The 13,340-nt window shown below is 43.6% G+C and overlaps 1 protein-coding gene across 1 annotated transcript; it reads right to left on the bottom strand.

Moving 5' to 3' along the window:
* Positions 1-11,974: 11,974 nt before the first annotated feature.
* On the bottom strand, positions 11,975-12,933 carry LOC139389820 (transcriptional and immune response regulator-like). Its single transcript, XM_071136786.1, has one exon. It carries the CDS (start codon positions 12,846-12,848, stop codon positions 12,543-12,545), a length of 306 nt encoding a protein of 101 aa, XP_070992887.1. The 5' UTR covers positions 12,849-12,933; the 3' UTR covers positions 11,975-12,542.
* Between the last annotated feature and the right edge of the window lie 407 nt (positions 12,934-13,340).

Raw genomic sequence — 13,340 nt, 5'->3', positions numbered from 1 at the left:
GCTTTATCCAGGTAGCCGAAAAGTAAAACATTGCAGTAGTCTAACCTAGAAGTAACAAAAGCATGGATTAATTTTTAAGCATAATTTTTGGACAGAAAGTGCAATGTTACGTAGATGGAAAAAAGCTGTCATTGAAACAGTTCGTCAAAAGAGAGATCAGGGTCCAGAGTAACGCCGAGGTCCTTCACAGTTTTATTTGAGACGACTGTACAACCATCAAGATTAATTGTCAGATTCAACAGAAGATCTCTTTGTTTCTTGGGACCTAGAACAAGCATTTCTGTTTTGTCCGAGTTTAAAAGTAGAAAGTTTGCAGCCATTCACTTCCTTATGTCTGAAACACAGGCTTCTAGCGAGGGCAATTGTGGGGCATCCACATAGCAGTGAAAGTTAACATTATGTTTTCGAATGACATCCCCAAGAGGTAAAATATATAGTGAAAACAATAGTGGTCCTAAAACGGAACCTTGAGGAACACCGAAATTTACAGTTGATTTGTCAGAGGACAAACCATTCACAGAGATAAACTGATATCTTTCTGACAGATACGATCTAAACCAGGCCAGAACTTGTCCGTGTAGAACAATTTGGGTTTCCAATCTCTCCAAAAGAATGTGGTGATCGATAGTATCAAAAGCAGCACTAAGGTCTAAGAGCACGAGGACAGATGCAGAGCCACGGTCTGACGCCATTAAAAGGTCATTTACCACCTTCACAAGTGCAGTCTCAGTGCTATGATGGGGTCTAAAACCAGACTGAAGCATTTCGTATACATTGTTTGTCTTCAGGAAGGCAGTGAGTTGCTTTTTCTAAAATGTTTGAGTTTTTTATATTTTCTAGGGCAAGGTTTGGCTTTTTCAAGAGAGGCTTTATTACTGCCAATTTTAGTGAGTTTGGTACACATCCGGTGGATAGGGAGACATTTATTATGTTCAACATAGGAGGGCCAAGCACAGGAAGCAGCTCTTTCAGTAGTTTAGTTGGAATAGGGTCCAGTATGCAGCTTGAAGGTTTAGAGGCCATGATTATTTTCATCATTGTGTCAAGAGATATAGTACTAAAACACTTGAGTGTCTCTCTTGATCCTAGGTCCTGGTAGAGTTGTGCAGACTCAGGACAACTGAGCTTTGGAGGAATACGCAGATTTAAAGATGAGTCAGTAATTTGTTTTCTAATGATCATGATCTTTTCCTCAAAGAATTTCATTAATTTATTACTGCTGAAGTGAAAGCCATCCTCATTTGGGGAATGCTGCTTTTTAGTTAGCTTTGCGACCGTATCAAACATACATTTCGGATTGTTATTATTTTCCTCAATTAAGTTGGAAAAATAGGATGATCGAGCAGCAGTGAGGGCTCTTTGATACTGCACGGTACTGGTACTGTCTTTCCAAGCTAGTCGGAAGACTTCCAGTTTGGTGTGTCGCCATTTCCGTTCCAATTTTCTGGAAGCTTGCTTCAGAGCTCTGATATTTTCTGTATACCAGGGAGCTAGTTTGTTATGACAAATGTTTTTAGTTTTTAGGGGTGCAACTGCATCTAGGGTATTGCGCAAGGTTAAGTTGAGTTCCTCAGTTAGGTGGTTAACTGAATGTAAACATTATATAAAGTTGCATAGTTTAAAGTGACTAGTGATACATTTATTACATCCAATTTTTAATTATTAAAGTGGCTAGAGATTGAGTCAGTACGTTGGCAGCAGCCACTCAATGTTAGTGATGGCTGTTTAACAGTGAGATGGCCTTGAGATAGAAGCTGTTTTTCAGTCTCTCAATCCCAGCTTTGATGCACCTGTACTGACCTCGCCTTCTGAATGATAGCGGGGTGAACAGGCAGTGGCTCGGGTGGTTGTTGTCCTTGATGATCTTTTTGACCTTCCTGTGACATCGGGTGCTGTAGGTGCCCTGTAGAGCAGGTAGTTTGCCCCCGGTGATGCGTTGTGCAGACCTCACTACCCTCTGGAGAGCCTTACAGTTGTGGGCGGAGCAGTTGCCGTACCACGCGATGATACAGCCCGTTTGTGAGTGATTTTAGTGACAAGCCTAATTTCTTCAGCCTCCTGAGGTTGAAGAGGTGCTGCTGCGCCTTCTTCACCACGCTGTCTGTGTGGGTGGACCATTTCTGTTTGTCCGTGATGTTTACGCCGAAGATCTTAAAACTTTCCATCTTCTCCACTACTGTCCTGTCGATGTGGATAGGGGGGTGTGCCCTCTGCTGTTTCCTGAAGTCCACAATCATCTCCTTTGTTTTGTTGATGTTGAGTGTGAGGTTATTTTCCTGACACCACACTCCGAGTGCCTCACCTCCTCCCTGTAGGCCGTCTCGTTGTTGTTGGTAATCAAGCCTACCACTGCAGTGTCATCTGCAAACTTAATGATTGAGTTGGAGGCATGCATGGCCACGCAGTCATGGGTGAACGGGGAGTACAGGAGAGGGCTTAGAACGCACCCTTGTGGGGCCCCAGTGTTGAGGATCAGCAGGGTGGACATGTTGTTTCCTACCCTCACCACCTGGGGGCGGCCCATCAGGAAGTCCAGGACCCAGTTGCACAGGGCAAAGTTGAGACTCAGGTTCTCGAGCTTAATGACAAGTTGGAGGGTACTATGTTGTTACATGCTGAGCTGTAGTCGATGACCAGCATTCTTACATAGGTATTCCTCTTGTCCAGATGGGTTAGTGCAGTGTGCAGTGTGATTGCGATTGCATCATCTGTGGACCTATTGGGGTGGTAAGCAAATTGGAGTGGGTCTAGGGTGTCAGGTAGGGTGGAGGTGATATGATCCTTGACTAGGCTCTCAAAGCACTTCATGATGATGGATGTGAGTGCTACTTGGCGATAGTCATTTAGCTCAGAACAATGGTGGCCCTCTTGAAGCATGTGGGAACAGCAGACTGGGATAAGGATAGATTGAATATGTCCGTAAACACACCAGCCAGTTGGTCTGCTCATGCTCTGAGGACACGGCTAGGGATGCCGTCTGGGCCGGCAGCCTTGAGAGGGTTAACACGTTTAAATGCTTTACTCACGTTGGCTGCGGTGAAGGAGAGCCCGCAGGTTTTGGTAGCGGGCCGTGTCGTTGGCACTGTATTGTCTTCAACGCGAGCAAAGAAGTTGTTTAGTTTGTCTGGGAGCAGGACATCGTGGTCCGCAACGGGGCTCGTTTTCTTTTTGTAGTCCGTGGTTGACTGTAGACACTGCCACATACCTCTCGTGTCTGAGCCGTTGAATTTCGACTGTACTTTGTCTCTATACTGACGCTTAGCTTTTTTGATTACCATGCGGAGGGAATAGCTACACTGTTTGTATTCGGTCATGTTTCCGGTCGCCTTGCCCTGATTAAAAGCAGTGGTTCGCGCTTTCAGTTTTGCACAAATGCTGCCATCAATCCACGGTTTCAGGTTGGGAAAGGTTTTAATAGTTAATGTGGGTCCAACATCACCAATGCACTTGCTAATAAACTCGCTCACCGAATAAGCGTATTCACCAATGTTATTGTCCGACGCTTTGCGGAACATATCCCAGTCCACGTTATCGAATCAGATTGGTCGGACCAGCGTTGAAAAGACCTGAGCACGGGCATTTCCTGTTTTAGTTTTTTGTCTATAGGCTGGGAGCGTCAGATTTTCCGAAAGGAAGGCGGGCCAGGGCTTTGTATGCATCGCGTAAGTTAGAGTAACAATGGTCCAGGATTTTTTCCGCCCGGGTAGGGCATTCAATATGCTGATAAAATTTAGGGAGTCTTGTTTACAGATTAGCCTTGTTAAAATCCCCAACTACAATGAATGCAGCCTCAGGATATGTGGTTTCCAGTTTACATAGAGTCCAATGAAGTTCATTCAGGGCCATCGATGTGTCTGCTTGGGGGGGATATATACGGCTGTGATTATAATCGAAGAGAATTCTCTTGGTGGACCAAACAGAGAATCTGCTTCGGGAAAGTCGTATTCCTGGTCGTAGTGTTGGTAAGTGAGAGAATGACAGGGAAAGAGAGAGACTGTGAGAGACTGTGTCCTCCTCTGTTTCCTCTATTACCGGATCACTGGAGGATATAGACAGAAGAGGAAGTTCATGCCCTGAATAGAGAGACCCTACAGTACATACTGTTCAGTACATACTGACTGGTTTATGTTCAGACAAAGAGACATTGGATGATCAATATGGAGACCCAGACAGCATAGGATGAGAGGCTGCATTAAAGACTGCAATCAATCCTATAGACACAAGTTACTGTGTTATCCACTGAAATACCTTTGCATGAAAACAATTAATAGTAAACATACAAAAGAATGACCCTCCATAACTGCCCAACACATCAGGAAGTAGAGTGAAATATCTGACTACACCAGAGAACAGAGAGAGGTGACAAAGCCTGACTAAATATCCGCTAAATATCCGCTCTTTCATCGGCCTACCGCCTGACGTTTGCCAAGCCTGATACGGATCAAGCCGCGAAGCAATAGAGGCTTATCAGTTTCCCTTCCCTTTATCAAGTTCCTGTCTTAACTGATGGATGAGGGGAGAGTCTGCACAGGGAAAGAGCCATTGTTAGGTCCATGTTTCTGGAGAACTGTGAAACTACTAACACTTGTAGGTCTAACAAGGCCTCTTATCTACACAAAGAGGTGTTATAGGTTATTAGCAGAGACTGGACAACTCCCCAAAATCAGAAAACTACACCATCCCTATTTATGTATCAATAAGGAGAAGGGACACCATAGTGTTAGCTTTAGATGTGGGGGTGGGGTTGGCAGTGCCCATCGGAACACCTTAGTGTTAGATTCAGATGTGGGGGTGGGGTTGGCAGTGCTGTAAAAGAGGTTTAATATCTATTTCAAGATTACAAATCTTGAACTTGAACATTGACTTGATTGTGCTGCGCTGCTGCACACTCACACACATTATGTAAACACAAAGTTACCTGTAAGTGTAAGAATCTTGAGCACAGATGACACAATATCCACATGTTGAGAGTGAGACGACACCCATTGTGATCCGTTTACAGTGCAAAGTGCACTCTTAAAACCCCACAACGCCTGGTTCAAGCACCCACTGGCCTATTACTCTTCATCAGTCTCTGTGTAGGTGTTACCAGCCAAGCACCTACATTATACTAGGTGCCAGTGATGGGATCTGCCTGCATATGTCCTCACTGTACTCTCAAAGAATGGATGTTGTATTATCTGTGCTCAAGATTGCACCCGACCACCACTGATAACAGTTGACTCTTGGAATGGCACCTACATTCAGCCATTACGTCAGCCATTACATTCAGCCATTACTTTATGTTCACTTCCCAGAGTGTCACGTTGGCATAAAGGATTGGGAGACAGATGCAGGAATGCGTAATGTGGGTTTTTATTACACCCAAATTACGGCATGCCGTGGAAGGGCACAGGGACAAAGACCAAACAAGCACTATACAAAAACACAGGGTTGAAACCCAAACAAAAGAGTGAGGAGTACCTCAAATAAATAACACAAGCGCACAATGATTAACGCACAGGACGAGACCTGTAATCATCTACGCAATCCACAATGTCATGAAAGCCAAAACACACAGCACAGGTACTCACACGCACCAACGGACATAGTAACAATAATCGACCGCCCAAAGGAAACCAAAGGACACATATATACAAATACAATCAGTCAGAGTAGGGCCAGGTGTGCATAATGAAAGTTCCAGAGGGATCCATGACACAGGGATAATGTTACAACATGCCAGAAATTGTGATTTTTGCCCATTTCAAGTTCAAAGACAATTCTACTGCAAAATCAAAGACAATTCTACTGCAATATCAAAGACAATGCTACTGCAAGTTCAAAGACCATTCTACTGCAAAATCAAAGACAATTCTACTGCAAGTTCAAAGACAATTCTACTGCAATATCAAAGACAATTCTACTGCAAAATCAAAGACAATTCTACTGCAAGATCAAAGACAATTCTACTGCAAGATCACAGACAATGCTACTGCAAGATCACAGACAATTCTACTGCAATATCACAGACAATGCTACTGCAAGATCACAGACAATGCTACTGCAATATCACAGACAATGCTACTGCAAGATCACAGACAATGCTACTGCAAGATCACAGACAATGCTACTGCAATATCACAGACAATGCTACTGCAAGATCACAGACAATGCTACTGCAAGATCACAGACAAGTGTCGCAGTGTACCATATACAGTATGTATGCTACAGACCCTGAAAAATGACATTGGGAAATTCCATGACACTGTTGGCCTGTTTCATCCACAGTGCATTGCGGCAAAAAAGACTTTTATCTTTCCCTTCTTTGAACCTTTTCATAATCCACCGTTACAAAAAAGACTTTTATCTTTCCCTTCTTTGAACCTTTTCATAATCCATCGTTACAAAATTTGCATCACTGACGACCTAAAAATACATGCAAATAAATAAACCAAAACCTAAAAGTGATACATAAATAGCAGCTGGGGTCGGCCATTGTGCTGTGTCTTGCCTTGGCTTCCTCCTCAGGCCTATAGTCTAGCTGCACCTGCACGGCCAGGAGCAGACCAGGGTGGGGAGAGGGCGCTGGGGGGCTGGGGGGGTTAGTGTGAGGGGCGGAGGGGACAGGACAAGGGAGTGAAGAGAAGAACAATAGCAAGGCCACATGGTGGAACTAGAGCGAGACAGCCAGTCTGCCGGCCGCCCAGCCCCAGGAGGAACCTCAGCTTCACAAAGGAAAAGGCTTCTCTGGAGCTCTCCCCGCACGCGTACACAAACACACACACACGACAGACACACACATGACAGACATGCAGATACACACACATACACACACGCGACAGACATACAGATACACACACACACACACACACACACACACACACACACAGAACAATAGAGACCCCCAGCCATCCCCGGTCCGGCAAGCCCTGCCCCGAACATGACTCCAGCTCCAGGGACTTAACGTACACAACTGAAGGAACAGGCAGTCCTGTCAGAGAGGGAGGGAGGGAGGTATACAAAAGGTTAGAAGAACTGTTCTACATGTAGGGATCCACCACTATGCCCTGTTGCACATTGATGTAGTGCTGAGGTGTATAAGATTACTGCTCACATCAGCATCCAATCTGTACAGTAATGGGTTGAGAAATGTTTTATTCAACCATTGTTGAATGGTTTAGGGCCTAGCTCGATGGGACAGACTGACCTGAATGGGACAAGCTGAACTGAATGGGACAACCTGGTTATGTAGACAAAGGTTAAATAAATAAAAGACATACAATTCAACAAATATATTTTCGTCTTGTCTTCAAGAGTCAGAGACGGAATTGAAACGTGTGCCTGCATGCAACTGGGCACAATCCAATTGCTTTTTCCTCTGTCTAAGAACTATGTGATTGTTTTTAACATTGACCTCATCAACGATCACATTTTCCATCTCATAGTGTGTGTGTGTGTGTGTGTGTGTGTGTGTGTGTGTGTGTGTGTGTGTGTGTGTGTGTGTGTGTGTGTGGTCACTGAGAGTGTGCCTCACTGATGGATAACCCACTTGTTAAATCAACACGCGTAATAAAGCCACGGCAACAGGAAGAGACAGCGGAGCAATGCACAGCTGAAACAGACCAAATGTTTTGCTTGGGATGTGAAAGAATCAACAGTGTGTCTCCATGGTCCCACTCTGGGCACATGACGGGGAAGCAAGGGTCAGCTCCAACACAGTGGACTGACGCAACACACACACACACCCTGGCCTCAATGTACCGCCCAGCAGCACCAATCCTACACAAATGGCACCTAACACACAATACACTGATTCATCCAAAAACAACAGAGGCCCTTAGACTAAAGTCAGTTGTGTGTCGCTGTCTACGACATAACGCCAGTGATTAACACCCACAAGAATGTGCCAAATGCTAGGAATCCCCTCTCTGAGGTCCTAGAATCAGAAACGGTTGTTTCTGCGTGATTATTTTGTGTTTCTCTTAAAGGAAAAGTCTTGATCAGTGCTTGTTCATGTCCATCATTACCTCTCACACATTCCAGTTTTTCCTGTATGGAGACTACCTTTTCATCCCCTTTGACTGTTGGGTTGTCACTCTCTAAGCCAGCCAGCTGCGTTTGACACACGGCTGAGAGATTGACATAGAAAGGAGAAAAGTCGGCCGTAGCAACAGAAGCCCTGTTTATACCTGCTGTAAATATGCGTCCTTTGTCCTGATCATGTCCTGATCTTGACCTGATTTTGTCTGTTTACACTTAAAAGATCTGATCACAATCATATCACAATGTGTCTTTTAACCGTCTACACAAACTGGGGACAAAATCAGGACAAAGACTGCACATTAGAGCCAGGTATAAATAGGGCTTAAATGCTTAGGTCAGAATCATCAAACAGCAGGAGGTGTGAGACCAGAGGTGGCATGCACCCCAACAATCTGAGGGGGCACAAAGTATGTAAGGATGGCTGGGGGGTGATCCGGAGGGGGGCAAGGCCCCACATCTGTATGTTTTTTTGTTGTTGCATTTTTCAAAAACATCTTTTTCCTGCATTCTAGAGCCATAATCCTTATGCTTAACAGAAAAAAAGGGCTATTGAGTTTTAGCGCTGAGTGTGATATGCTGAATGGTCATTCACAGTCAGTCTGTTTTCAATTGTGTTTTATAACCCTCCTTAACAGAAAATGCCAGTAAAGATTTAATTGCTTTGTTGTGGGGAACACTTGAAACCAAAGGAGTTGCTCAGCAGATGGGATGCATGGTTCACAGAGTTCTTACCAGAACAAACCTGGACTGATGCATTATAATCTGTTTACTGATATATCATTTCCCAATTTACAACTTCTGGGATCAGTCTGTGTGGCAATCTGACCCAGGGAATTGAGGGAAACCAATGTCTGTTTTAAGTGATGCATTTAAGAGTTTAGAAAACCATAAAACTTCAATTAAACACTGCGTCTCAAATAGCCACCTGTCCCTTTTAATAGCTGGGCATCGGCACACATTTCAACAAATAAACGCCTGTTTCAAAATAAACGCTGGATCTAAATGAATTGTTTATGTGGTTCCCATGAACACAGTTCTGATGTTCCCATTGTGATGTGCATGAAACATATATGTAAAAAACGATCTCGTCGTAGCTAGCCATGGCGCCACCAAAATGAAAACAGAACAGTCATGGTGCTGAAGCGTGAAATCAGGGGTGTATGATAGGCAGCCTAGTCTTTGCAAGTCTGATCTGCAATGGGTTTGTTATTATAATGTTTATAATGGTCACAATAAACGGTGTGGTAGTCTTTTTGACATTTTATTCAGCAAAATATGTGTGCATTAAGGAAATAGAAACCTGGCTCCAATATAAAACTGTCTCTAATAAGAATTGGTTGTGTTCAGTGATTAAAGAAAATAAACGCCCAGTCTATTCATTTTTAAGGTACTTCTTGGTTTTAAACTCCTATAGAAATGTATTCAGTTAACATTAAAATATAGCTCTATGATTTGTCACTAGTGTCTTTTTCAATAATATGCAACTCAATTGAGAGATTAAGGAACAAGAGAGCTAGATTTAGGAGCGAGTTTGTATTAAAGATTTGGTTAATATAAGCCTAGTACTATGCCAGGATTTATAACAGAGGAAATGTTGAGAAGGGGCAGCTTTTCCCTCCTTTATCAAGAAAGTAAATGTGAGTCATGAGGATAACTTGTGGTTGTTTATACTTGTTTCTAACATGTGGCCTTTGTCCTGAAATTTGTCCACATTCTGATTGTGCCTGGATTTTTAGACAAGTGTAGACGGTTAAAAGACGCATCGCATCTGATTGTGATCAGATCTTATAAATGCAAAGAGACCAGATCAGGACATGATCAGGACAAAGGACGAATGTTAGAATCAGGTATGAACGGTGCTTTAGTTCCTCTTTTTAAAGCGTGGTTAAAACCGGTCTACTCCGGAATCAGAGGCTAGTTAGTCCCTCTGGTCATAAAATCCTGTCTCCCTCTATTTCTCTTTCTCTTGCTCCGTCTCTACCTGTCACCGTGGCAATGGCCCAAACATAAAGGCTAAAAGGTTGTGTGTCTGTTAACAGTGTATGTTAACATCAAAGTGTTGCAGCACTGATTGCTGTATGAAAGGGAGGAAGAGGGCGGGAGAGAAGGACAGCCCTGAGTTAAACATATCACCCAGCCACCTAGACAATTGGTTTAAATATTTAGCTTTCTTTTAGCTGTTTTCCGAAACAATTGGGTAGCCTTAAAAGGAAAAGAGGGAAATCAATGCTGTCCTCTGCGAGATGATACACAGAGCAACCGAACTGGAACAACTGGTTATGCAAAAACCCTAAAAATGGACTCTAAATCTAAATCTATACCAATAATGTCAGACTTTGTTTGAAACAGAGGTGGACAGTTTCCTTTTTATTGTGTTTATGGAACAAAACGTTGTGTTTGATCTTCACAGTTTTAACAGCAGCTACGTCTGTGCATTTGTGTGTGGGTGACAGAAAGAGAGTGAGAGACTGAGAGAGAGGTGTTTTATGATGACTTAGCGCCAGCATGCCTGAAAAACGTGGATATTCACCTGAGAAATCTCCACCCGCAGGCTAGGGTTTCCTGTGTCTACGGTTCCCACTGCGGCAGGAGGGCGGCACATGCAGAGGCCAGGTACAGTCAGATGTCAGGTGATGCATCCCTTAGCCTCAGAACTGGTTTGAGCCGGCAGAGAGACTATCAAAGCAATGAGATTAGCAGACATCCACTCGCTGATCCCCTTGGCTCCAGCTAAGCCAACCCATAGCAAAACCCTGACCAAAAGTACAGACCTGATAAAAACCCAAACACTGTGTGAAAATATGGAAACTGTTATTAGACATTTTAATAGGTGATATTGACACTATGTCTCCTATTCTGTCTGATGAGAGACAGTTAAAGGCATTGTGTTGTATAACCTCTAATGCAGCAGGCCTAAACCCTGTAATACTACTTAAACAAGCTCTTATCTGCAACGTGGGGATGTTGAGATACACCTTACACAAACACTGCTGTGCACTGCAGAAAACCTCCCCAGCAGAACTGGTTTGCACTGGTCTGGAGGAAGCCCCATGAGGGAAACCTGATAAAGGTTAACCACATCAAGCCCCCCTCCCCCGAAACACCTTTATTTCAACATTGACAGAGAGAAAGTGAAATCATGAGAGAATTTCTGAGAAATTAGCTATAGTTCTATAGCTATAATACATGACTTGACATTTATTCATTGTCATTTGCTATTATATCATATTCTTATGATAAATATGAATATGAATACTTATAATTTGATATGATAACGAATAATTATATCATAATTATCATTTTATGGCAATGAAAAGATAGACTCCTTCTTGTTCTGTTTGCATGGGGATCTATGGGCTCCTGAGTGGCGCCGCAGTCTAAGGAACTCAGTGCTATCTCAGTGCTACAGACATCCAGGTTCAAATCCAGTCTGTATCACAACCGGCTGTGATTCGGAGTCCCATAGGGCGGTGCACAATTGGCCCAGCGTCATCCGGGTTTGGCTGGTGTAGGCCATCATTGTAAATAAGAATGTGTTCTTAACTGACTTGCCAAATTATATAAAGGTTAAATTAAAAAAAAGAGGCATTGGAGAGGCCATAAATGATGTAAGGCTGGTTGCAGGTGAAGAGGGGCAACACTGATGTTTACGCTACACTGTGTTAACCCATTTCAAGACAACTGTGTGCAGTATTATACGTTTTAAAGTGCTAAGCACCCCTCTCCATGAATATCTCCCTTCAAACAACTAAAATAGATCTATAGTGTATAAAGGTGTAACTTGATGGAATTAGGGATGAAGCCCATTTTAAACTAATAATACTAAAAAAAGACAGTGTATTTACAATCTAACCTGAAAAGATACCTATCAGAGATCATTCAGAGTTTGTATCAAACAATATCAAACAGTCATTCTAAATGAAAGCAAAGATAATAGAAGTTATATTTCATTAATAATTTATTAAAGAAATTGCAAAAGGACATTTCATAAATGCATGTCATCATGGTCCTATAAAATGTTTTGACAAATAAATTGGTGGTATCACAAAGTTAAAATGATACAGAGACAAGGCATGTGTTTTCACAGGAACAGGCATTTTCAGGCAGTTTATCTTATTACAGTCATTATTCACCAGCAAATAGGAACCTATGAGGTGCACATTGACAGCCGAGCATTCAACAGAATGCATAGTCAGTCAGGGAGAGCGTCATGTCTCCCTGTTTCTTTGTTCGGGACAACAGCCCCCCAGTATTCCCATTCTCTCCTTTCTTCTTCCAGCACGATGTATCCATACGAACCAGTGCATGCCGCTATTACGCATGGAGCGCATCTTCGTGGAATAGTCACACTTTGTTGTCTTCGAAGACAGTGGTTTGAATTTAGGCTTCCTCCATTCCAGGACGTTGCTTCTCCTTCTCCTTGCCAGGTGACAGGTCGGTGTCACCTGCCCAACCACCACAGCGTCATTCTAGTGCACTTCAATTCAACTCGTTCAGTAGAGCCGAGAAGATAATGTTCAACGCAGTTTCAGCATGTGGCGAACCATGCCTACAATCTGGAGGAACTTGTCCTTCTTTCGCTGCTTGAGCGCCATCAGGGCTTTGGCTGTCTCCGCTGGATCTTGGGCGAAGGAGAAGATGCTCCTCACCCTCTCCTCCGCTTTCATGTCCCCCGTTTTCTGGAACAGCCTCATCAGTGCGTCCTGGTTGACATTCTCGAATATGTTGGGAACGGCCTTCTTGCGGTGCGCCGTGTCGAATTTGTTCCCGTGGACCGATGGACTGACACGGCGGGAGTCGGAGGATACAACGTAGTTAGACATCTTGTTGGCTCTCTCTTTTTAGCTGGTCCAGCAACTTCTTTGACTGGGGTTGTATGAGGGAGAGGGAACACTACTCGCTCGTGCGCTAGGGATTGGAGTGAGTGAGCACTGTGAGCGCCGCCTGCGATATTTAAAGGGCTGCTAGGGACGCTCACGCTGTCAAGCCCCAGTTACAGAAGTGACATCACTGGGGGTTCTACCCTCCTGCAGGGAACGCCTCTGTACTGTTGCTGTGCGCACATCAAACCGACTGAAACAGTAATTATGTATGATCCAGCAGAGGCAGAGCCTACTGAGGTGCAGGATGAGTGCAAATGTTCTGTAGCCCATATCTACTGTGTATTGAGAAGGCAGTTGTCACAAGTTCAGTAAATACATGTTAACATATCATGTAAACATATATCTGTTCCCACAAAGGACATGTAAAGAAATTTCGATCTCAATTGCCACACACTGTAGCTAGTTTAGTCATTATAGTACAGAATAACTTAA

Source organism: Oncorhynchus clarkii, chromosome 30, assembly GCF_045791955.1.
Source record: "Oncorhynchus clarkii lewisi isolate Uvic-CL-2024 chromosome 30, UVic_Ocla_1.0, whole genome shotgun sequence".
Lineage (NCBI taxonomy): Eukaryota > Metazoa > Chordata > Actinopteri > Salmoniformes > Salmonidae > Oncorhynchus > Oncorhynchus clarkii.
The sequence above is the reverse complement of the archived record's forward strand: the minus strand, read 5'-3'. Positions and strand labels throughout refer to the sequence as shown.

Coding starts and splice junctions, on each gene's coding strand:
- LOC139389820 (XM_071136786.1), bottom strand. CDS start 12,848: ATGTCTAACTACGTTGTATCCTCCGACTCCCGCCGTGTCAGTCCATCG.